The sequence below is a fragment of the Watersipora subatra genome, chromosome 7 (genome assembly GCF_963576615.1).
Source record: "Watersipora subatra chromosome 7, tzWatSuba1.1, whole genome shotgun sequence".
NCBI lineage: Eukaryota > Metazoa > Bryozoa > Gymnolaemata > Cheilostomatida > Watersiporidae > Watersipora > Watersipora subatra.
Window position 1 is genome coordinate 26,716,706 of NC_088714.1, and position 25,609 is coordinate 26,742,314.

The 25,609-nt window shown below is 36.9% G+C and overlaps 1 protein-coding gene across 1 annotated transcript; it reads left to right on the plus strand.

Moving 5' to 3' along the window:
- Window positions 1–1,547: 1,547 nt before the first annotated feature.
- LOC137399205 (sprouty-related, EVH1 domain-containing protein 1-like) lies at window positions 1,548–25,302 on the plus strand. The gene is made up of 7 exons (XM_068085213.1): window positions 1,548–1,656; window positions 4,507–4,714; window positions 9,351–9,525; window positions 13,566–13,594; window positions 15,608–15,742; window positions 21,583–21,804; window positions 24,243–25,302. The coding sequence occupies exons 1-7, from the start codon at window positions 1,631–1,633 to the stop codon at window positions 24,657–24,659; spliced, it is 1,212 nt and encodes a 403-aa protein (XP_067941314.1). The 5' UTR covers window positions 1,548–1,630; the 3' UTR covers window positions 24,660–25,302.
- Window positions 25,303–25,609: the final 307 nt, after the last annotated feature.

Genomic DNA, 25,609 nt, shown 5'->3' on the forward strand with positions numbered 1-25,609 from the left:
GTAATTGCTTTGCCGTAATGGAATGATAAGACATGGGTTCAGCAGATGCCTTTAATAAGTGGAATAAGTAATTTCAGTAAAATGCAAATCTCTGTGCGAAGTGGGCAATACTGTAATCGATCTTGATTGGCAAGCATAGTAGATGTGCCACTCAATATTTAGTAAGGTAAGCTGCTAACAAACGATTTATCCAGTAAGGCTTTGTTGTAAAACCACCAAACCTTGGTAAGTTATCTTGATCTTCACATTTATGGATTCGAGTTGATAATAAGGTGAAAGTGCAACACACAGTTACTAACTGCGTGGTTCAATCCGCGCAGAGTTCTACCTGTTACACTGCTCTACCCAGTGCGATATATTTTTTGACTATATAGCTGCTCCACTTGGTAGTGTGTGTCAACTACATAATCTATATGCATGCATGCTATATTTGGTTTTTATCCACCCATTAAGGCACAGATATGTGTTATTGATAATCATTACGTGTGTTTAGACACTGTAGATGCTGTCTACTAATATTTCTGTTTTTCTAATTGCTTCCTAAACAGGAAGCAGGTGATAGAAAATTTAAGTAGCAAATATGAAATTATGGTACGGTTCCTCGTGACACAGATTCATCAGTAACATAAATGGAACCAGGGCCAGAGCTTAAGAAGACGGTGTAAATTATCCATACAATGTTGCCTCTTCGTAAATTCAAAAATAATACCCATGTAGTGTTATTAAGCCTTGATTTTCATTGATACAAACCGATAATACCACGATTACTGTATTACATTCATTGGATTGAAAGTATTATTAAGTTATTTACACGAATATAGATATTGTACGATAAATCCTCAATTACCGCTACTTCAGATCATTCCATCAATAATAAGGTTAGATTAGTCAGGTTAGATGCCATGATTTCCGACTTGGGTTAATATTATACAAGTAGACTCGAGCAATAGAGTTACCCTCCCCTAGTCAATAATCTAATTAGTTAATCCAAGCTTAATACATTAATACCATACAGTAGACGCTTCTACAATATAAATAATCTTTTCCGAGAATGTTTACGTTATAAGGATTTTACGTTATACGAACAGTAAAATAAATGCAAATTGCCTAATCTATTTCAAAATTTTCCTAAACTCACCTGTCATACCATGGTCAAGTCAACGCAGTTGGTCTAACAAAGAGTTGTCGTTTCTTTTGAAAAAGTAGGTTGACAACTTCTATTAGCGTAAATGATCGCATGCAGCACCAGTTGGAACGTATCTGCCGTTGTTGTGAATGAACTTCGTGAGAGTTATATGAATTCGTTCGCGACTATCTTAAGTTTTACTTAAATAATTTAATACTAACTTTTTGTATTTTAATTTTATTATTTAATTATATATTACGTAAAATTAAAAAATTGTATAAAATTATTTAACATTACGCAATTGCCAGTTATTATTAAAAGATTTTTTTTATTTTGTGGAGGCATCTTGCGGTAATACAGCATCATTCATATATAGCTTAAGTTTTATGTCTGTGTATTGACTGATACCTTTTGATAACAGCCGCACTACGCGCAAATTCTTCGACCACTTGGGCTTTAGATGCAAGTTTGTAACTTGCTACTACTGAAAGGTATGATGGCAAGATGGATGGCAGTGAAATAAGCTTACGGTAAGAACTTTCAACAAGTAAATGAATGTAATTGTTTTATAATTAGAATACAAAAGACTCAGCGGTAATTAGTTATTTTGCCGTTTCAAACCAAAGTTCTCCAATACACTTTTGAAATGATCAAAACCCATCACTGACAGTGCTGGCTTGAAAAGTTTTTAGCGTGGCTGGTGATTCGTTCCAATAACATTCTATTGGCTCTATTTAAGATACTAGAATAGGAGAATTTCTTTTTTGGTGTAGCTAAATTATCTTTATAACATTCAAGTTATTCATATCATCATAAATATCATTTTAATCTCCGGATTGGAGTTGCTGCAGCAGCTCAACAAGGCTTGATGTATGCTTAATTTGTTACATAGGCTGATTGACATTTTATGATTTTAGAGCTTTTGAATTTCTTTCTGTAAAAGTGTATTGATTTCCTTTTTTGCTTTGTTCTTTCTTTATTTTAATAGATATTGTATTAACTAATAGGCTAAATGTCATATTTTGTTGATACGTAGGCTATCTGCTTAAATAATAATCAAACCGTATGTGAAGTTTTCTAGTGAAGTAGGTTACTTGAAAACATGGAAATTCTAAATCTTCAGCATTTTCTGACATGTAATAAGAATCATAAGTTTTCTTCAACGTGTTGACTCTACAATATCAAGATACACTACAAGTGACAAACTACAAGTGACATACTATATGGTGTTTTTATTACAGCTGTTGTATGCAAATAACATGCCAAACACTTATGACATGTTGGTTTGTCAGTAGTATTAACCTAAAAGTATTTATTTGCATAGCTTACAACTGTTTAGCTTCCATTAAACAAACAACTACATGAAGGTGAGTTGTGGCTGAAGCATATTCTTTTATATAAATCATTTCAACAGAACTCTTTTTCACTTTTAAACACCTTATGAGATGTTGAACGCATTCAGTTTAGTAATCAATATAATTAATAGGTATGAAAACTTAAAATCCTTTTAAACTTCTCTAAGAATTTTACTATTACGCTAAAAAGATAAATTACTAAGCGGTTGTAAAACAGCATACTTCGGAACATTAAATTTAGCTTTTCATTCATTTCTTTTTGTCTGGATTTAAGACTGGAACATTATAACTCATGTACCTAATGCATGTGTTTTGTGAGGTGTTAATAAAATCTCAATGTTTTTGCAAAGATTCTTTATCTCGGAATCTTTTGTTATCAACCTTTGAAGTTTGTTGAGTTTGATCTATAGTTGGATACTTTCACATGCATTGGTCTCGTTGTTAAAGCTCGTGGGGCTATGTAATTATTATTTATTTAATATGTTTAACCTCCTGATCTAAAAATTTGGTTAACAATCTCGAATCAATACTGGTGTAATAAATGGTTTCCGTCCACAAATTTTTTGCGGTTCACATTTGTGTATGCTCGCGAGACCGATTGATATAAAAGCTATTGGTGCAGTACGTTGGACACACATGCCTAGTAATCTTATTACTTCCCGATTTGCTAGCAGAACATCTTGGTAAGCTCCTGCTTCCTGCATCGTGAAGCTTCAGCTGACGAACAAGTGCATCGGTGGGCAGCACATCACACATTCCTCGTGCTGTACTTGCGAGCCTTTGAATTTTATTGATGTTAGAATTAATTAGCATAGTTGGATGGAATGGATAACCAGCTTCCTGCCCAAGCGTAATTAGCGCATCCTCGGTCCTTAGTGTCTAGCGCTTCTGCTCAACTCACCTCGCTTCCGGCTGACTGCCTGCAGCTCAGCAGACCACTTGAACAAAGTACACACTTGTGGGAGAGGCGCTCAGAGGCCAATGGACAGCACTCACTCGCGCTAGTTACCACAAATCCTGGACTATAAATAGTTGACGTTAGGAAATTACTGGTCATTTGGTACAGCGCGAAATTGCAAGATGTTGTAACAGTAACTTTCACAAGCCAACCTTCAACATCCCTCAACCGGTAGTAGGATCTTGGGTCATTGCCTCATAGTCAAACTGGCATGGAGAAACTATCCTCTAGATTTTACCACACAGTTGCGTTAAGGTTACAAAATTACTGCTGTCAGAGTTTCTGCCAATCATTGATTCCAAACAAGCCTAAGATTAAAGCAAACACTATTTACCACTCGGCCGTGTCAACTATGTTGTTTCGCGCAAATAAGCCGAGGCCATCATATTTCCCCCTAATACCACTTGTGTGGCCTTCATCTGGTCATACTGACCGATAGACTGGAACACATGCCGCTAGGTGCTTGTTTACAATAACAGCCTTCTCTAACTCGTTCAGTTCCGCTACTCCATTGAAACTGTATTATGCTGGTAGATCATAATCTATGATTACAAATGTTCAATCGCCTATCGCATTGTCTTTCCTTCGCTGCATTGCGAGGCAGCATGGTCAGCGTAGTCGTACTCCTACAAAGGTAAATTGCTCTCCCAAGGGAATGCTCTCCATTGTAATTGACTAGCTGGAAGCGGATTAGTTCACAAATACACTATGGACAATTATGCGCATTGGAGTGTGGCAGTTTCATTCATAAGCCAGCCTGCCATATCCGGCTGGCTTGAATGAAGGGCTGTAATTGAGTTTAGACTCGCAGTCGTACTCCAAGGTGTACCCTACAGCAATAATGTAAGGTGTCTCCTAGAGTTGTAGAATGCTGGGTTTTTCAATACGAGGAAATGGCTTCTCCTAGAGCAATTTGCTTTAAATGTGATGTAAGTCACTCCTAGGATCATGGTCAGTGTTTCCCCCACCTGTGGATCAATGGTCAGCTCAAGTCACACCACTGTTGACATGAAGGTTACAAGCGAACATGCAAATACTAATGCTGTCGTAATGTTCATGCTTGACAGGTCATCCAGTGAATCACTAACAGACATGAGACTGCGAAGTGACAAGTGTACTGGTTCGCTCATCCTACAGGTCAAGGCACAAGCCATGATCGTAGATGAGTCAACGGAGTTATGGGTACCGATTAAGGGTAGTCCGGTAGCGATAGTGAGTCTCTACCAAGACCACTCGCTCTACAGCATTATAGGACAACGATTACTCGATAAGCAGGTAAGACTTCTCCTCCTTCGTCAGCCAGTCCTGTTCGCTCGTCAACTCTTGACTATTTTCTACTCTCAACTCTCTTCTCTCCAACTCTCTTCTCTCCGACTTTCTTCTCTCCGACTCTCTTCTTTCCGACTCTCTTTTCTCCAACTCTCTTCTCTCCGACTCTCTTCTCTCTAACTCTCTTTTCTCCAACTCTCTTCTCTCTAACTCTCTTCTCTCCGACTTTCTTCTCTCCGACTCTCTTCTCTCCGACTCACTTTTCTCCGACTCTCTTCTCTCCGATTCTCTTTTCTCCGACTCTCTTCTCTCCGACTCTCTTCTCTCCGACTTTCTTCTCTCCGACTCTCTTCTCTCCGACTCTCTTTTCTCCGACTCTCTTCTCTCCGACTCTTTTCTCTCCGACTCTCTTCTCTCTAACTCTCTTCTCTCTAACTCTCTTCTTGTATGTCTAACATGGTTTTCTGCCACAACCAGAAATGACACTGAAAATAAAAATACATTTTTAAGAGGCTTTTAGGTCATGTCCAGGTTTGTGTTGGTTAAATTTGCTTCAAAAATAAAAAATAAGCTCTTTCTTCAGCTCACAGACAAACACAGGACGTCAGCTTCGAAAACTGACTATCATTTATATTAGACAAGAGTACATGCATTTGAAATCTATATTTCTTAGCTTTATATGCAGCCACAAAGCCGCTGTCTCCCTGTCTCTCCTATAACCTGCATGCCGAATGACTCATGGGTAATGCATATCATAACAGGCAATTTATCACGCAAAGGTCTGCTAGTACATTTATCTTGAGAAAAAATGTGTGTGTGAACCAGTGTTCCACCAGATGGCTAGCTCATGATGTCCTTCCCTCCGCTAGGAAGAACATCATGAGCTAGCCATCGTGTTGCATGTGGAAAGTTCTGTGTGCATGCCTGCACCGTTGTCAATGACGTTGTTTAAAGGTATTGCAGGTACATTTTTTGAATCGCATGGAATTCTCTCATTCGCAGACAACCGCGTACACTAGTCAAGTTATCTCGGCATGGTACATTGTTTATGCATTTTTAACTCTCTCTACTACATCTAACCATACAAACACCGGATGTATCCAACCTCTCTATTCATATTCTCCTGTCTCACAAACATGATGCCCTTGCTCATCTGGCTATGAGCAAGGAGCAAGGGATCTAGTTGCGCAGATGCTCCGTGGCATTTCAAGGTGTCCTAAATATAACATTAGCTGGCAAATGAGAGTAGCCGATGAAGGTTGCCTGTAGTTCCAGTTGTTTACATTTATATTTGCGCAGCCTCTTCATTCTCTGCATCTATTATCGGGCTAAATTTCTATAGAGGATGTGCATGCACTGCCCGAGTATCAGATATATTCTTGCATTAAAGAATCTGTTATGAATTATTCAACCTGAAGCGGGTTTATCAATCTGATAATTTATCTCCGTTCTGGCATGTTCGTATTCCGGTCATTTGGGATTTATTAAGGGTGCTTCTAGATTCTCCATAGGAGGAAGGCGTGGTCAACTATTTATTGTGGACTGGGAGTACTTGATAAGCAATCACTTAGCTCTAAATATATCCATAAACTAAAAAGTTATCCTCTACTTGATACTTTCGGCGATATGCAGCTGATACTACAATTACTTCAGCTATCAAAAAATGACTCACAAACGAATCCAGTAAAAGCATTTTTAACGTTCACTCAACGAGTTTGTTATATGGCAAGTCGTCAGTTATTGGCCTGCAAATACTGTAAGTCACTGTTTGTGGTTAATTATGACCAGCACTCCCTGCGATATGTAACATAGAGACTAATAAACCCAAGTCAAATAAAGTCATTTTTTTCATTAATCGTAAGCATTTTTTCTCTTTTTTTAAGGTTTGATGAACGATTTTAAGAGTCATGGGTATTTAAACCATAACTGTCACGAACAACTTTTATTGTAATTACTAGGTAAATCAGACACGCTGATTCCGATTTTGTACTCAAAATAAAGATTAGTCCACTAACCTTCAAAGTCATTTAGGCTTTTTTAAAGCGTTTCAATATCCGTTTCGAAAACAACACAATCGGCATTACAAGCTCCGCCATAAATATGTGACGAAACCTAGCTTTTTCAGAAACGGAAGTTAGGAAAGTTTAGTCCGATTTAGAATAATAGAGATGGGTGTCTTAAAACCCATTATTATCTAAATCCAGCCTGTAAAATAATTTCAGTTTTTTATGAAAGGGATATAAACTATTTAAAATTGCTCGCAGCTTGTTACATGACGTTTAAATGGGCTGGACGCCGAGAAAAATGAGCTCAAAAAGCGCGGTTTTATCACGAGCTAGCGTTGTTATCGCGCTTTTTAAATATGCAATGCTAAATAGCTTATCTACCTTTCAGAAAAGACTGATATTATTTTTAAAGCTGTATTTAGATATTAATGAATTTTAAAACACCCATCTCTATTATTCTAAATCGGTCTAAACATCTCTACGTAACTTCTGTTCCTAAAAAGCTAGGTTACGTCAAGTATTTATGGGCGGAGCTTGTTATGCCGATCGTGTTGTTTTCGAGACCGATATTAAAACGCTATAAAAAATCCTTTATTACTCTAAAATTTGGTGGCCTAATCTTTATTTTGATTACAAAATCGGAATCAGCATGTCTGATTTACCTAGTTAATACGATAAAAGTTGTTCGTGGCAGTTATGGTTTAAGATGAAGGGCACGAGCACGTTGCACTTTGGCACTTCACAAATGTAAAAGGAAAATAGCGGACTGCGACGGCTGCTAGCTCAATGATGCTTGCGAGGTAATTTCACTCGAGTATGAGAGATTTATATATTGGATCTTTTTATTCATTTTTGCTAATTTTTAGTTTTATGAACATTTTTTACCTCGCTAAGTACTGAAGTTGCGAAACGTAAACCACGAAGTAATGAGATATTTCTGTATAAACTGTATATAAGGATCTTAGGCTATGACTTTTAATGATGCATCCGCTGACATACGCTTGTCTATTGCCAATAAAGCCTTCCATACACACACACTTATGTATCGACGTCGGGGCAAAAACTATCATCATTCTTCTACTTGTAGGGTATCCAAAACATCCTTAGTTTTAGTAAACCTTTGGGTTTGAATGTTTGCTGAATGCCTATTTATTTTGATATTTAATCATTTTTATTCTTTTGGTTGCACTTGGCCGATTTTAGTGGTCTCGCGCAGCTTTGTGGCTAAATTTCACTATCTATCACGATACAGTGATGGGGTTAGACTAACCAGTTACCTAACCATATCAAAGCCTAATAAAGCCGCGGCTAAATGCCTATGAAGGATCTCATACCAAAACAAAGCTTAGACACTTATTTAGTCGGCGGAACTTGAGCTAAAGAAAAATCAACACGAGAAATGTACGTTTAACTTTAAGCGATCAATATTCTCAGTCAGGAAAGATTAGTCTCTCATGTCTAACACAAGAATTCCATTGCGTTAAGGTTTAAGTGGTGACAAGTGACGCAGGTGGCTGCGACTTTGCCAGCTGATTAATTGCAAGGCTGTCACTAATCAATGTTGGCCATGTGCTTTGACACCTTTCCTTAGCCATGGATTTCTGCCTGTGGGCTACCATCTTCTGCTTGCGGCATCTACAGGAAGTCATTCTTTCCTCCTTCACCGAACGCATTCCATTTGTTGCCCGTAGGCATGCTACCTGTAGGCATGCACGACTGCTACGCTAATGGAAGACACAAGTTTGACCTTAGCTTAGGTCAATTCTATGATCTTTGTTTACTCCAATAACAAGTCTCGCCGCTCGGTTATCTATTTCAAGGCTTAATAGGTCAGTGCTGACCCCTTTAACCTTTTCACCCCTGACAGGGCAGTTTGACCTGACGTCCTGTTGGCTGTTGTGTTGCTGGTGCCAGCACATTTTCATTTTAGCTTCAATCTCATTAAACATATTTCACCAGAAGCGTCTGTCATTGTCCTTGCGGAAACATTCTTGATATCTCTATGGTGCCTGTCTCCTGGCAGGTTGCTAGTGCTTCCCCTTTGATAAAAGAAGTAGAGATGACCACTACAGTTTTTACAAAAACTAATAAATATTATAAATAAATATAAGATATCATATAAACATGATATATAATATATAGATATAAATATCATAGATAAATATTATAGGATTAGACAGTTAATGTTCTAGAACATTGAAGAGAATTAATAATCAAGAAATTATCAGAAAAATTATTGAAACATTGCTATTTTCCTGTTAGTGAATATTTGTGATGATCCAAAACTCTTTTTGAGCTAGTTAAATGGGAGCCAGCAAATACATGCAGGGATTAACAATTCGGCTCATGAAAAATGTTCACAACTCCAAAGGTTGTTGCTCACTATTATATGTTTATTAATCATGATAAGTTTTGTCTTTATTCGAACTTTTTACACGCTTATCCACATTCCTTTTTTACCGATAGATTAATTGTGAAATAAATAATGTCTGTGTTTTAAATAGTTCTAAAATGGCAAAGGGGTAGATAACTCCGTGTTAAAGTGCGCCATTACACCATGAAAGAATTAAAGTCTAGTTGTTGCAGTCAGTTAATAGGCTTAAACGTTCGTGAATAAGAGAGGTTTTTGTCTTCAGGAAATATTCAACTGCAAACTCACACCCAGCACGCGCTATCAGAAAGCAGATGCCACATTTCACCACTGGGCAACGGACGGACAGCGGCAGGGTCTAACATTCCTACATCTCACAGAAGCCAGAAAGTTTGAACGACTAGTCCGTAAAGCCATAAAGGAGATAAGCCCTGGACGAGGTACGTAGTAAATCTCTCTTTTCGATCTGTCGGTGTCCAAGTTGGGTTGTTAACGAGTAAATCCGGCATGACGAGTAGCAGTAGTAGTAGTCCAAGGGCTGTAGTTATCCTAATGATTGTAAACCATTTGTTATGGGAATAAAAAGTAAATAAAACTATATTTTATTCAGGTGTCAAAAATGTTACCCACATATGATTACTCATCTGGTTAACATAAGCTGAATAAGAGGTCATTTACTTGTAGCTTTAGTCTGAAAACTGTGTTATACAAATTTATTGTACAAATAATTGTGTTATTCAAATAAAACCGATCATTTGGAATACATTTGTGGAGTACAGGTTTTGATAGAAATTCATTAAATTATTTAGTGGAATAACACTGCCCGTCAGAATCGGAGCTCATAAATGTATGTTAAACAAGATTTCCATTATTCATTTTCCATGCTTTCTAGACAATAGAATTTCCATGGAAACGCTCATTAAAGGTTAGAAACCGGATAAAGCAGACCATGGGAACGTGGTGAACTTGGATATATTGATCTACCCAAAGTGTCAACAGTTATGTGTGTGCGCAAAGTTTCTGTAGAGTCAGGAGACACTTGCTGTTTAATCGATCAATAATCGATCAATGTGTATCCGTACTTCGAGTAATGTGTATCCGTACTTCGAGTAATGTGTATCTGTACTTCGAGTAATTTGTATCCGTACTTCGAGTAATGTGTATCTGTACTTCAAGTAATATGTATCTGTACTTCGAGTAATGTGTATCCGTACTTCGAGTAATGTGTATCTGTACTTCGAGTAATGTGTATCCATACTTCGAGTAATGTGTATCTGTACTTCAAGTAATATGTATCTGTACTTCGAGTAATGTGTATCCGTACTTCGAGTAATGTGTATCCGTACTTCGAGTAATGTGTATCCGTACTTCGAGTAATGTGTATCCGTACTTCGAGTAATGTGTATCTGTACTTCGAGTAATGTGTATCTGTACTTCAAGTAATATGTATCTGTACTTCGAGTAATGTGTATCCGTACTTCGAGTAATGTGTATTCGTACTTCGAGTAATGTGTATCCGTACTTCGAGTAATGTGTATCTGTACTTCGAGTAATTTGTATCCGTACTTCGAGTAATGTGTATCCGTACTTCGAGTAATGTGTATCCATACTTCGAGTAATGTGTATCTGTACTTCAAGTAATGTGTATCCGTACTTCGAGTAATGTGTATCCATACTTCGAGTAATGTGTATCTGTACTTCGAGTAATTTGTATCCGTACTTCGAGTAATGTGTATCCGTACTTCGAGTAATGTGTATCCGTACTTCGAGTAATGTGTATCCGTACTTCGAGTAATGTGTATCCGTACTTCGAGTAATGTGTATCCGTACTTCGAGTAATGTGTATCCGTACTTCAAGTAATGTGTATCCGTACTTCGAGTAATGTGTATCCGTACTTCGAGTAATGTGTATCTGTACTTCGAGTAATGTGTATCTGTACTTCGAGTAATGTGTATCTGTACTTCGAGTAATGTGTATCCGTACTTCGAGTAATGTGTATCCGTACTTCGAGTAATGTGTATCTGTACTTCGAGTAATGTGTATCCGTACTTCGAGTAATGTGTATCTGTACTTCGAGTAATGTGTATCTGTACTTCGAGTAATGTGTATCTGTACTTCAAGTAATGTGTATCCGTACTTCGAGTAATGTGTATCCGTACTTCGAGTAATTTGAACACAATTAATTTCACTGAAAAAAGGCAGTTGTTGTTTTGACTCTTTTGGATAGGGAGTTCATACATGGTATAAGGAGCTCATAAGATAGCAATATACTTAAATCATTATGGAAGTAAAATCTAAAGTTTTAATATACTCCTAAATTAATGCGACTAAAATTGCCTCAAAATACTACCTAAATTAACAAAGTTTTTAAAAACACAGAGTACCTGTGGCAAAACGTGAATCATGGAGTTATGTGCACATGTTTTAACAGCTCTGCGTAAAGATTAACAAATGTAAATTGCTCATACGTTAAGAATCTTTTTCGTAAATCACAGTATCTGACAAATAACTGTATGGCGTGGCTTTTAAAATCGTATCTTAGGAATAAAATGAGGACAATTCTTTAGTAACTTAGTTATAAACATTAAAATTAATTAGCATTTTAAACTTTAATTATGATGAAAAAATGTAAAATAGCTGTAATTCACCATGGTTTTATTAGTTTCAATGTGAGGAAGGCACAAGTATGACGACTAACTTGCTGTAAGTTATATGAGAGTGTCATATGGACTGTCATTATAGCCTCCTTTCTAATAGTAGCCATGTTCGTAAAGCAGATCTTCTGACTATATTAAATAAGATAAGTCAATTGTACGGTTGCTGCTATCATAGTAAGTTGGAAATCTAATTTTACTATAGTTTCTGAACAACTATAATACAATATATTATATAAGACAAAGGCGCTGCTATTAATATAACATTACGTAGACAGCGGCAGTGATGTTCACTTTTTAGGCTGTCCTTTGTAACTAATTTTCTTTGAACCAAGCCAAATAATCTTTGCACATACAATTGTACTCTCGCATGAGCCGAATAATTTTTGTAATCACTTCATATACTTGTAAATAAATTTTTCCTCACCAGTATTTTGCGTGCTCATAAAAATTTCCAGGTGTATTAACATTTTTGAAATGTGCACTCGCCTATTACGTGTCATGACCAGTTTTAAATGTTTTTTCTAAGTGCGTATAAAATGCTCCTGGTATTCAGCCTGGTGACAAGATAATATGAATTGCGGTTGTCTGTGTGACAGATCAGAAGCTTGTGAAGTGATGTGTTTGTTTTTATCAGTCTCGCAATAACAAAACTTCTAGACCAGCTTTTTGCCAAGGTCATACACTTATTTCCCCATTTTTCTCTCGTACGTTTATTGCTCTTTCTCGACGTGATTAAAACAGGTCTCACGAAGCGCTCTAGATCAACAGACAAATATCGCTCTAGATCAACAGACAAATATTGCAATTTTACGATTTTCCATGATTATTCTTTTAGGTAGCTTTGTTTTGATCACCGGACAGTGATGATATTTGAAACCCATGAAAGCCATTTCTCTTCATGTCATTTTTGGCATTTCTAGCAGGTGATAGTGATAAAAAGATTTCTGACTTGCCCTATTTTCGCTGCCAAGCAAGACTTGCTCATTCTCTGGTAGCTTTCAACTTCTTTCAAACGTGAAAACTTGGCTATTTAAAATTGGACATGTTTGTGCAATGAAGCAAATTATTATATGACAATATTTAAAGTATTTATCATATTTGTTCACTATTATTATTTTCTGATCGCTAATTTGAATATGTTATATTATTATTAATAGTAATCTGTCAGTCCGGTGCTCCGTGAGAGTCAGGTGTAATAACATACTGCAAAATGTTTCGAAAATGTGACAGGCTGGTCTATTGGTGAAGATGGTAGAGTGTCAGTCGAAAGTCGCTTTGGTGTCTCGAACGTTGTTAAAAAAATTGTTGATAATTTCTAATGACCGAAGATGAACCTTCATGGTGACACCAATATATGGGAACTGCGTAGTTACTCAACAACGATCGTACTTTGGGAAGATGGCTACGAAAAATCGCTGTAACTCTATAAGTATTGTTAATGCAGCCGAAGTGACTAATCATCAGAAGAATTATGTTTTTTATTAAAAAGAAAGAAAATAATAAAAATAAGAAAATCAGAAATTATTGAGTGAATTAAAAAACGTGTTTACAAGGTCGGAAATCTAATAGTATCGTGGAGGAGTCGGGATAGCGAATTGGAGGTTGTAGTAACAGAAAGTTCGTAAACTGAAACATACGGTGGTATGTAACGCAAACCCCTCTTCTTACGGCAGTGATGATATTAGCTGTAAAGATACAGGTTGCCTGTGTCTACTTGTCATACTTGTACTAAGGCTCACATACTGTATCATTGGTTTTGTTCAAGTCTAGGGCCAGCAAGAAAGTGTTGTTGCACCTGCAACGCACCTGCTTTCTTTTGTAGATTCACAGAGTGAAGAAGAAATATTTGTGGTAAGTCTATGCAATGGTACTCTAAAATTCCCCACCTATTCATTTCATTATCCACCTTTCATCCTCTTGTCTGGCTTACAGACTTAAATGTCTTTCCAAGAATATTAAATCTCTAAGCCATGATACTCAACCAGAAGCTGCTGAGACCAGGAACTGCTGGTTCAAGTCATCAGTATGATATGAGAATTTTCTACATTTCCGCTTTGCGTCTCTTGATGTATGAATGGTTCAGAACAAATCAACGCAATCCAGAGCCACTTGTCAGAATTGTTTGCATATTTGTGTTAGTCAGTCTCATTGTTCTGCTTTCTCCTTCGCTCCCATCACTTGCACACGTTACACGATTGACAGCGCTGGCATATCTCTTGCCGTCTCTTGCCACAACAATATTTCTCTCCTTATTCGTTGGTCTTTCTTGTTTCTGTCATATTCTCGGCTTTTAGTCAACAGGAAGTGGAATTGGTGGCTTGCCAATTTTGGTCTGTTACCAACCACTTCGTCGTTTAGTGATTCAGATTCTTACGCTTTGTTGGCTGCGAAATGAAAGCCAATGGAGTAGAAGCCGTTTAAATAATGTGTGACAAGCCATAGCGATGTTTGACCTCAAAAAGTCTCACTAATGAAACGTAAAGATACATTTACACGAGGCGATTTTGTAAGCGCTGCATCGAGAGATTTCGCGTTTTCAAATGATCTGCGATAAAAATTACGCGTAAGCAGTCAAGACCGGAGTCTCACTGACTTTCTCTGAGATAGTTGTCAGTAATCTATCATGGCTGGGTTTAGAGCTGTGTCGTAAGTTCACGAATAATAGACCACGGTTATGGGCTCATTACTAGTCTTATTGCGTGATCATTTTGTGTGCATAAATTTTGGCTAATAATAAATTTTGCAACGAATATGGGTATGAATAAGTTGTAATTGTAAATTGCAAAAGCAAAAAAATGCATATTTTAAATCATGAATTTTTGTTACCATTTTTCTCAAGAGATTTGACTACAAAAATTTATCTCAAAATTACATACTACAAGAGCATCTCTGGTGTCATTTGCATTGGTCGGTATCTTCTGCACTAAGGTCAGCGGTATCTTCTGCGCTGACCTTAGCGTCATAAACTTGATTTTTTGTGGAAATATTAAAGTAATTAGTTTTACTTATCCACCTTGAAATATAAGTGGCTGTATGAGAAAGACCTACAGCTGTATAGTATAAACCTACTTTCTAAGCAATTAACTCTTTGCTGGCTGATGATAAAAAAGTGCACATTGTTTTGAATTATCAAGAAATTGTATTAGGGAATGATTTTTTACCATTCATTTAAGTTTGATTTTGTAGTGTCAAACAAGCACTCGTATATAATGGTTTATGTGGAATTTTATAACCACACCGAAGTTTAAAAATATGCCAAGTTTTTACATAATTTCTTGAACACGTATATGTATTTAATTTAATTGTTGAAAAAAATCACATTATCTATTATGGAAGAACAACCGGGAGCAATCAGTATTTCATACCTACTTCACAATCTTCTTAGGTTTTATCAAAAAGGTTCAACATAAAATATATTCTTATATTTCAGTAAATTTTAAAGGTTATGGTGTGCTTAACTGATATCTACAACAAATGGGCTCAATATGTTTTCAGAATTTAAACTAAACCTGTTTCACTTAAGATCAGTCTTGGCTCATCAGTCTGACTGCTGAATAATTAAAGAGATTTATAAGTACGTAAGACAGTCTGTATGATGGGTGTCCTGTACAGACCTACGGGCTCCTTTTCATTCCTGTTTATTCAGCGATATTTCAACCTATTGGACACTCCCATAACATCGTGATTCCGGACATTGACGGTTTCACCTTGTCTAGGGTCAATGAAGTCTACCATTTGCGTACACTGTCTGTCTGCAGCCATACAATCCATAAAACTATGCCTAATCACGCACTAGTAATGGAGTGGAATGCTCAAAACCAGATGTAAACGAGTGCTCTAGGTGTTCGCTCCTCTATTTCTCAGAACTCGGACTCCCTCTTGTTAGACTGTGATACCTCCACACAAAACAAGATGCCTCTACGACCTCACAAGCCTAAACGTCTCACAGAAGAATACAGGCTAAGCGAATCAAGTAGAGACTCCAATAGCAAACATAAAGTATGTAGCGATCATCTGTTGTTATCAATGATTCTGATTTGATTTAATCTTAACTTTGTCACTATGTTTCCATGATGCGCATGATGCTGATTTGGAGTTGTGTGCGCGATGCATTGCCGTGCAATAAGTGTTTCAATGGACATACATATTATGGAGATTAACGTCGGCGCTTTGTTAAAAAAGGTAAGGATTTCTATGCCACAGTTCAATAATTAGCGATGCAGTCTTATCACGCTTAGCGATATTCAGAATTGCTCAAATTGAAATAGAACAGACTGAAGCTTGAAAATGTATAAAATGGAATAGCTTGCACATCATTCGCTAGTATGAAACATTCGATAAAGATTTGCAAGTAACAAAACTCGCTTGATTAGTGTATTTTGGTCATCTCCATCTTGCGGACGACTCCAACTTGCGAATTAGCAGCATCATGGAAACAGTGAATGGCGATGTCAACACTCCTGTCTTCAAAATGGTTACCCAACAGACAAGTCTGTTCTAACTAGAAGTAATTTCTTATATGAAATTATTTTAAATATTTGATATATAGCGTAAACCTCTATTACCACCGTTTATTGAATGCCTATTATTGAATTCCACCTCTATTTGACCACCGTTATGAGAGAAGGGTTGGAAAATATAGCCTCACCCTCCATTTGAACGCCACTGACAATCTTTGATCTCTATGAATCCATAATATTAAGTGATCAGTTGAAAAGTGTCCACATTCATAATAATGAATCCTTTACATCAATAACAATCAATTCTCTTGTTGTCACACTCCAAAGCTTCTAGCTGGTTTTTTCGTTAAAACTTTGAAAGCAACACCATAGAAATAATCAATAACAGTCTCAGACTAATAGTAGTTCCTGGTTTGATACTTAAAAGTGCATGTGTAGAAAATCGGTTTACATTTGCGATAGTACAAAGCGAACGTTTAGTGAGCAAAACTTTAAAGCGTTGCATTTGTGCTAAATGCAACGAGTAAGTTTTGCTCTACCAAACAATTGTTTGGACGCTAATACCGACTAGTTATGCAGTGCAGAAGAAGAGTTGAAGTCAGAAGACATTGTGGAAGTTATTGGACAATTAGAAGATGTTCGTTCCATCGAAAGCAACAATCGGAACGCAGCTATCCGAGCAAATGATGCAAATAGTTTTATTTTTAAAATGTTAATTTTTGTTTCCGCACGTAATATGAGTATGGTTCGTTTATGTCACTTGTTTATGAATATATCTTTGAAGCATTTGATAGATTATCACTATATAACTTATAAATTTGCAGATTTATGGCATATTATTTGATAGCATCATTGCGGTAATCTGATCTTACAATTAATTGACGCTTGTAACTCCCTTCTATTGCGCATAAAAAGTTAGTTTTGGCTGCAAACTGTAGCAAACATATTAATCAGTACAATGAGCTTTCATGCAACATTTAAATGCAACATTGGTAAGTATAGATTTAAAACAAAAAATTTCAAGAATGAAATAAAAATTGAACACTCGAACAAATTGCAAAGCAGGACACAGGTTATAATATCACCGTAGGTTAATTGCAAGTAATAGATATCAACTGGTAGAGAGATATTTTTCTGTTTCTCAATGCATAGTTTTTGCGAGATCTTTGACAAGTTGGAGATAAGTTAGCAGATTTATTGCATCCAAAAGGTTTAATATCGCTCTACCGGAAAAAAGGCCAAAATATAGGTGACATTTGCTCCGCCCGTAAAAGGACTAAATTTACCTTCTTGAAATTCTGGCGAGCCTTACGAAAAATATAACATCAGCCCCTATTTGAACACCGCCTCCAACGGACCGCCACTATAAAGGAAAGGTTGAAAAATAGAGCGCCGTGGCATTCAATTATAGGTAATTACCACTAATATTTTCTGTTACATTATTATTGCTAGTACCCTAATAGTCTGTGCCATGAGGGGCAGGTGTAATAGCTAAAGTGTGTGAGCGACCCTTTGAAGATGAGTATGATGTTTGCTTAGCTCTACTGCAAGCAGAGGCTGTGGTCTTTTTTAAGAGAATTGTTACACAAACAGTGGCTCTTGGCTAAACATGTCTTGAGTTCAGCGGCAAGGGAACCTCAACAATTAGAGACATACTCAGTTGCAGAGAGCATTTTAAGGTTGGATAGCATTTCTGTCACCATCGGTGACCTTTTTAAGGAATTGAACTCTGACCTGTTGTTAGCAGGCCACCACAGCTCTCTACCTGCTCAATAACTAAACTACCTGCACAATTATTCTTAAATGTGGAAACGCGCTTGATTGGTGCAGATAGTAGAGTCGATTCTCTAATTTATAATAAAAGATAATCTCTAATTTATAAAATAAGATGATTAAAATAATAACACGGGAATTCAGCAGTATTTAGAAAAAAATTCTTATGATATAAGAATGTTCTAGATATAGGATGACCGTGGTGATTATATCTGGTGCGCTCAAAGGTATTCGTTTATGAGGTGCAGATATTGAGTGGGTGTTTGGGTATATGGGTGTGTTAGGGTAGCTTAGACAGCATAGATTCAGAAGACGAAGATCATCGAGCTCCAATCGTTAGTCGTAGTTCTCCTTATTAGGCATCATCACTCTAACACAAACTGCCCCAGTGGTAACTATGGATTCTGTACCATAGCTAGTAATTAATTAACCGCTGTCATGTCTATGGAACTTAGTCTCTCTTTAAATGCCTTTAACATTCCTCCTACTTTGCTTGCGTCTCATCGTCTCTCCATTAAAATGTTTTTTCAGCGAGCTACAATTTGCTGGAAATGGGGCGATATGGTATGATTCTGATAACTGAAATTAAATTGAAGTTAGGAACTAAATGTCCAGATAGGCATCAATATAGTTGGTTATAATTGTTTGCAATTTTTAGGTTTTGGAGTCGCTAGAGTTGGTTGTTTAGAAACCTGCATCTTTGCTTAAATTTGTTAAACAGTATGTAAAAAGAGAAGTTCTTTTTGGGATTTGAACTTGTGCAGTTCTTTTGTTAAGATTTTCATAACAAGTCGGTGCAGCCTGTTAGGCATCAGTTAAAAGTAGTTTGTTTTATTTGTACAAAGTCAGTCAAAAATGATTTTTGGTTAGTATGATAAAATCTACTATTTAGGTAAAATCTTACACATAACGAGCCAGCCTATCACATTTTTACATTCTAATGATTACTAAGAGTTGTCTTTTCATGTAATAATTGTATAGAAACTAACTGTGCATCCAAGAGGCAAGTATTTTGCCACATCTATACTAGCCTCGGAACGCATGGGCCATTTGGATGAATTTTAATGAATCTGTTCTATTTGAAAAAGGGTTTTCTTTAGTCGTTGTAAAAATACTACTTTTGTAGTACTGGTCTCAAAAAATTAAGTGGCAAACAATTCTCCTGTGTACACGATTATTTGTAATATTTAAATTGTTTAATTTTATCATAGGTAAATTAAAATTGTAATACAACATCCAATAGTGGAAATAATTGTTTTTCAGCGTATTCAGTTCCTGTTCAGTCTTTTATCATTAATATTCTCAGGCGATAACAGTAGAACAACAGCACTAGTAAATGTAATCGGTATAAACAATCCCAAAGTGGTGTCTTTTCGTTGACAGTAACAAATCACTTCATTTGATTGTCGACCAATCACAGGTTGTCACTAAGTTTAGTAAAGTATTCAAGAGAATAGGTTTCAGTGTAATCTTGATATTACAGCTTCTCATGAAAACCGATTGCGAAAGACTTTTTATTAACTGAAAAAGTATTTAAAGATTATTTTTGTTAGAATTGAAGGTTTTTCATAATTTATTGTAGGTTAGGAAACTTTCTATTTATGTATAAACATATTTTTTTGCTTTTATTTCTCCCAAATTGATTTGTATTGTCTCGCCATAGTTCATAGGATTGGGACTGCGAGATGTCGTAGCTAGGTAATGCAGTGACCACAGTATTGGAGGCATAACTCCATCATATTGCAGTTTCACTGAATTTTCACTGAGATTGAGTCTGAGCTCTGGAAACTTAACATAAACACTTTCGATATCATACAAATTTCATCTTCCTTTCTCATAGCATTGTAATTCATACTACTTCTATTGGTAATGTCATCATATACATATACATATTCCAGTGTCTTTTCAGATTAAATGGACCAGTCAGTGTATAACTAGGACTTTGTGTATAACTAGGACTTTGTGTATAACTAGGACTTTGCTTAAGACAGTTAAGAAGACAGTGACATGTTGAGACTTGTCAGGAGGTTTACACGCTGAGAATCCTTGTGATATACCACCACATGATATGATAATATGCATGTGTGTTCCTATAATATCCTAGTGAAAAGATATCTTTATTGAACTAGTCTTGTATTGGAAATGTCATACGCTTTTCCTAAACTCTGTAACAAGCATTTTATGATAAACTTTCTACAACTAGTACCCAGGCAGTCTTGCTTACTGTGAGAGATCTGCCAGGTGAGCCAATAAAACACAGAGAATAGCTATGTGCATAAGTATTCGTTGATGTATAATGCGGCTCTCTAGCACAGATGTTGCTATTAATCTGAATATCGCGAGTTCAAATCCTCCCCGATGCAACCTTTTTTCGTGACCTCAAACCTTGGCTTCGAACCATGGCTTTTATTGCAGTAAAGATTTTGTCATGATTTCTCACTAAAATATTCTTTCCTAGCGCTTGGCCACACTGTCGTCTGGCACAGTCAGAGCCATCGGCAATACCTAACCACATGGTGCCATTTCTAGTCATATATAGTGCAATGGCTTGACTGACTTGCTCAGTCCTTATCATGGAGTTGGCTAGGAAATTGACAAGGCATGAGTGGAACCAGCTGGGGCCATGACTCACTCATATAATTACTTGCGGCAGCAGGTTAATCCACTCCAGAAGCCCTTCCTTTTGACCTGAGTTGGGTGTGTGTGGCCTCATCTTACGGCAACCTGTTTGAATTGATTTATTTTTTAAAACAGACTTGCCAAAAGTTTGACCATACCATAAGGTTTGAAGTTTACGTAGTATTCATGTTTTATGTTTACTCAGTTTTTAATCTCAATGTCTAGTGTTAAAAAAGTTAGTCCTCACCCTAACAGTGTTGATTAATTCTAAATAGAATATAGGAGACTTTACAGCGCCAGATTTTATTATATTTCAGAGTTGTTATGACTTTGCTTTAGATTAAAATTTATTTGGATGAAATTTGAAATGGGCGCTTTTACCTATGAGTCTTATCTTTTTGCTAATTTTGTCCTTGCTTTTTGACTGCCATCGCTGACTTCCTATCTGACGCTGACTGTGTAAGCTAACCGGAAGGAATTATAGTTACGGCTATCAGCCTGATATCTTCAGAGTCGTTAGCTCTTGTTTTTATCCCATAGATATTGCTGTGCAGATGTGAATTGGAAAATAATTGATTTGTAGTACCATTGGTTTTAAACTCTGGTCTGGTAGACCTCAAAATATCTGTAATCCATCAAACCCAACAAAGTTATGCATTAAGCTCGCTAACCTTCAACGTGCATTCAGTGGATACCATCTCAACAAAGCTTAGTCTAAAAGTCTGCACAGCAAAGAACCTGTACCGTCGTGTCACATCTGTGTCATATCTCGTGTCATATCTCGTCATCTTACCATCTCATTTGACCAGGATTGTGGCTTTTCAGGAAGCTAACAAACTTCATTCAAGGTTTTTAGCGAGCATTGGCGCTTTAGCCCTCTAGGTTAAACTCTATTTAGATTATAAAAGTATATTCATTTCAACGTTTTACGGTTTTTTGTGCAGCCTGGTAAGAGCAACTCGTATACATAGCCTTGTTTTCTTCCAGAACTCATCGTCAAGTGAGGAAGGGCTCAAGTCACGGCGCAGCTCTCCCTCTGCCCACTGCTCAGTTGGTGCTAGTCAGGGGAGGCCTGTTGACCACAGGTCCGCCCACCACTTGTCGTCTGGTGACACAACTCTGAGCATGAGAGACCCAAGAATACACACATGTTGTTCTTCGAGGGTACCTACATGCAACACGCAACCTACAATTCACTCAGCTAGCCATGTAAGTGACTCACAAATCTTTTTACCATAATCTTTGTTTGTCTTCCAAGCATATCAGTGTTCACATTCGATGGCGTGGATTATAGCCCCCACCTCATGGTTATAGTTGCTCTGTTAGGAACTAGTCTAAGAAGTTAAGAGCTGCAGATATAGAATGTTAGTAATAAATATTAACGACGAACTGACACAAAAGTTTGATAGATTTGATCAAAAAATATGGATATTTTTGAATCATTTGCGATTGTTTTTGATGCTTGAGGTGATACGACTGCCAGGATGTTTCAAAATTACAATTGGCAACATTTTATCGCGGTTAAAATGCTCGGAAGAAAAAAATGTGCCACAATGGACCGATACTAGTTGTTATCGGTGCGATAGTTGATATCAGCTGTTGCATGTAAGTTGCAGCATTACGCGTCTCCATTCCGTCGGTCTCTCTGCAACTATTAGACATCCTAATCGTACTTTCGCTGGATGTGAGCACTTTAATCGTGATCAAGTTTTATCGATTTTAATCCTAAAACATTCCGACAATCAGATTACCTCAAACATCAAAAACAATCACAAATGAGAGAAAAATCCCGATACTTTTTGATAAAATCTACTAAAATTTGTCTGTAAGAACTAGGGATGGCATTTGTTTAAAAAGGTGTTATCGACTATTGTTGGAGTTGTCCCACCGATAGCTATCGAATTATCAATGAGCAGACAGAGTTCACCGATAGTCATCGCGTGACTTGGCAGCTGGTAAAACTATCGTATTATCGTGCCTGAAAAGATCGAGGATTGTGGGAAGGGATAGGAAAAGGCGTTCGAGTTATCAGAGCGTTCAAGTTATCAGAGCACTGTCACAAGTCAATGTATTTATTAGTAGATAGATGTACATATACAAACTATATATATATATATATCAAATGCGTAGATATACATAGATATACATAGACATATATATACATAGATGTACATATACAAACTATATATATCAAATGCATAGATGGCTTGTTGCAAATTAAAAGGCTCCTACTGTAAAGTTTAAAAAAAATTTCATCAAAAAGTATAGAGACTTTTTTATCACTTGAGATTGATTTTTTGTTTGAAGTGATGGGATTGCCAGGACGTTTCAGATTAAAATTGGCAAAACTGGATCGCTGTTGAAATGCTCAGAAGAAAAGACATCTTGTTCTTTTGAGTATTTTAACCAAGATCAAGTTTGCCGATTTTTCTTTAAGTTTATTCGAAGGTTTTCACTTTTCCTAGCTTTCGCAGGACCATCGCTAAGCGGATGTTTGGCAACATTTGATTTTTTGCAAACCTTTAGAAAAGTTGTTAATGAAAATATTTTGCCGATGATGGTAATAACGACGTCTAAGAACTACTAAAAGTTGAGGTTTATCTCTATGGCTTAGAATAAAGTGATATTCTAAAGCGATAACAACCGTCGCAGTAGCCGTTGGGCAAAAAACTATTCGAGTTAACCAAGTTGAGGTCGAGTTATCTAAAGCAATTTATCATTGCGTGGGAACAGACCAAACAAATCCGTTCGTGTTAATCATGTGTTCGAGCTATTCGAAGGCGAGTTATCCGAGTTTGACTATATCTGCAAAACTATCGGATTATATTGTTTTTTATTATTCGATAACGATATATAAGTTTCGGATGTTTTTATAGGCTAAAAATAGGCAGTATATTCATATCGAGAAGACAACTACCGACTATTGCAGTCGACTGTCGAGCTATCGTGCAACTCTAGTAAGAACTAGTCTAAGAAATTGGGAACTGCAGATATAAAATAAGTCTATTAGTAATAGATATCAACAGCCAAACCACCACGCCTCACGGTTGATCACTCGATCTCCTTCTAGTTGCTACAAGATGACACATGGTGTACTCTGTTCCTTTTATCTCACAGATGGACGCAAAGGCTAAAAGAGATAGTTATGTCAGTCTGCAGCTAGCATATTAAATATGTGATGCAAATTATCACCCAATTGACAAGTCCTGTCAGCTGCTAGTGTATTTGACTCAAACAAATCATTTTGTAGTTCTGCACCTACTTTCTTCCGTATCTCATATGTGCATATTGATGTTTTTAGCGAATGTACCAGATGACTTCTTTTAACATATACCCGGAACTGTGTTTGCTGAGATCTTCATCTCATTTACATATTGCTGATGGCCCACTACGCGTAGTTGCTGCAATAATTATGTTTGTGTTGCAATAAGAGTGTTGATATCTACACTCTCAGCCATAACCTTTCTCTCACCACATGTCAAAGGACTGACTCGGAGAGTTTAATGCCCTGCATAGGTCATTCCCCCTACCCCTTTCATTCCTCCAGACCTCAGCCAAAAATATCACTCTCATATGTCAGACCACCGGGATACTCTTGAGACATATTTTTTCGACATTGTTAAACAACGTTTGCGTACCTTTTTCAGATTTCCACTATGGAGATGACATCAAACGACCCAAAAGGTAGCGTATTTATGCATCCCGGTGAAGAGGTCCACACCGAGTCACAATTCCTATGTAAAGGGCCGACAGCCGTTTCTCTCAAACCTACATCACTGCCAACGTCTCCTTCGTGCCGTGATCAATACAGTGATTATCGTAATGACTATTACATAAAACAAGAAAAAAAATCGGAAGAAAAAGATAAATCAGTAGCAGCTTGCGGCAGCGAGGCAAGAGAAATATTGACTCAGTCAGTTGAGGTAGCCGGTGAGGCAGACACTTGCAAACTAAAGGTCTTAAAAAACACTCCTCCGTTACCGAGGAAAAAGAAGAGACATCGACAGAGCATCGGTCTATGCTGCTTCATGGGAAAGGAGATAGAAGCAGACGAAAAAGCCTGACTACTGAGAGAGTCTGTCGAATGAGAGATTTTATATACATGTATGAGTCCTCTTCATTCAGGTTAACCCGGTTATCAAGGCTATTCCGGTTGAACTGTATTCTACTCAGAGTTGCTATTCCTCATCCAGTATTTCAGGCGCAACAGGCCGGTTTTGTATTATGTATCACGTTTGTTTACTGCAACCAACCTAACATGGAATAACTTGGATTTCCGAAGTATGTAAGCGTGTTACCCGACTCTTTACTTTTTGGTATTGGGAAATGCTGGTCAAGCTATATCACAAATATTATATATTTTGTTATGAGTACTGTTGATACCTTTATTATAGTATTTTGCTGCTCGATGTTTTCGTAGTAATTATTTTAAGTTAATGAAGGTTTATAACTGACTTGAGCTACTCTTCTTTCTCCTAAGTAGGCAGCAATCGATGCCTCACAAGTTTTTCAGATCGGACACCGCCTGTTCAAATACTCAGCACTGATATTAAAAGTAAATGGCTGAATCTTCTATTCAATAAATTGTTAAGTCTTCTGATCTCCTATGTATGTATGGATGCCCTTTAATCTTGTTGCGTTCAAATTGTTAACATTCTTCTGATTGGTCTGCGTATGCACTTTAATCTTGTTCAATTCGATTGTTAACAGTTTTCCGATTTGTCTATTTACGCCCTTTAACCTTATTGCTTTCAATTGTTAACACGCTTTTGATTGGTTCGCATATTCTCATTAACCTTGTTGCCTTCAAATGTTAACAGTTATTTTATTGGCCCACATTCTGATTAACCTTGCTCACTTTGATGATCTCAGTCTTCCAACCATAGTTGTTAAACTAGAAATAGACTGAACAGATAGTGGACTATAATCATTTTTATTAAGCATGCTTAGGTTCACGGTAAAAATTTTGGGCAGAGCCAGTAATTAGGAAAATTGTGGAAGGCTTGAATATATT

Bases quoted from the DNA above. Each gene is read 5' to 3' on its own strand.
- LOC137399205 (XM_068085213.1), top strand. From the start codon at position 1,631: ATGGATGGCAGTGAAATAAGCTTACG. The intron at 1,657-4,506 runs GTAAGAACTTTC...CATGCTTGACAG, and splicing joins GGCAGTGAAATAAGCTTACG to GTCATCCAGTGAATCACTAA. The intron at 15,743-21,582 runs GTATGTAGCGAT...GTTTTCTTCCAG, and splicing joins ACTCCAATAGCAAACATAAA to AACTCATCGTCAAGTGAGGA.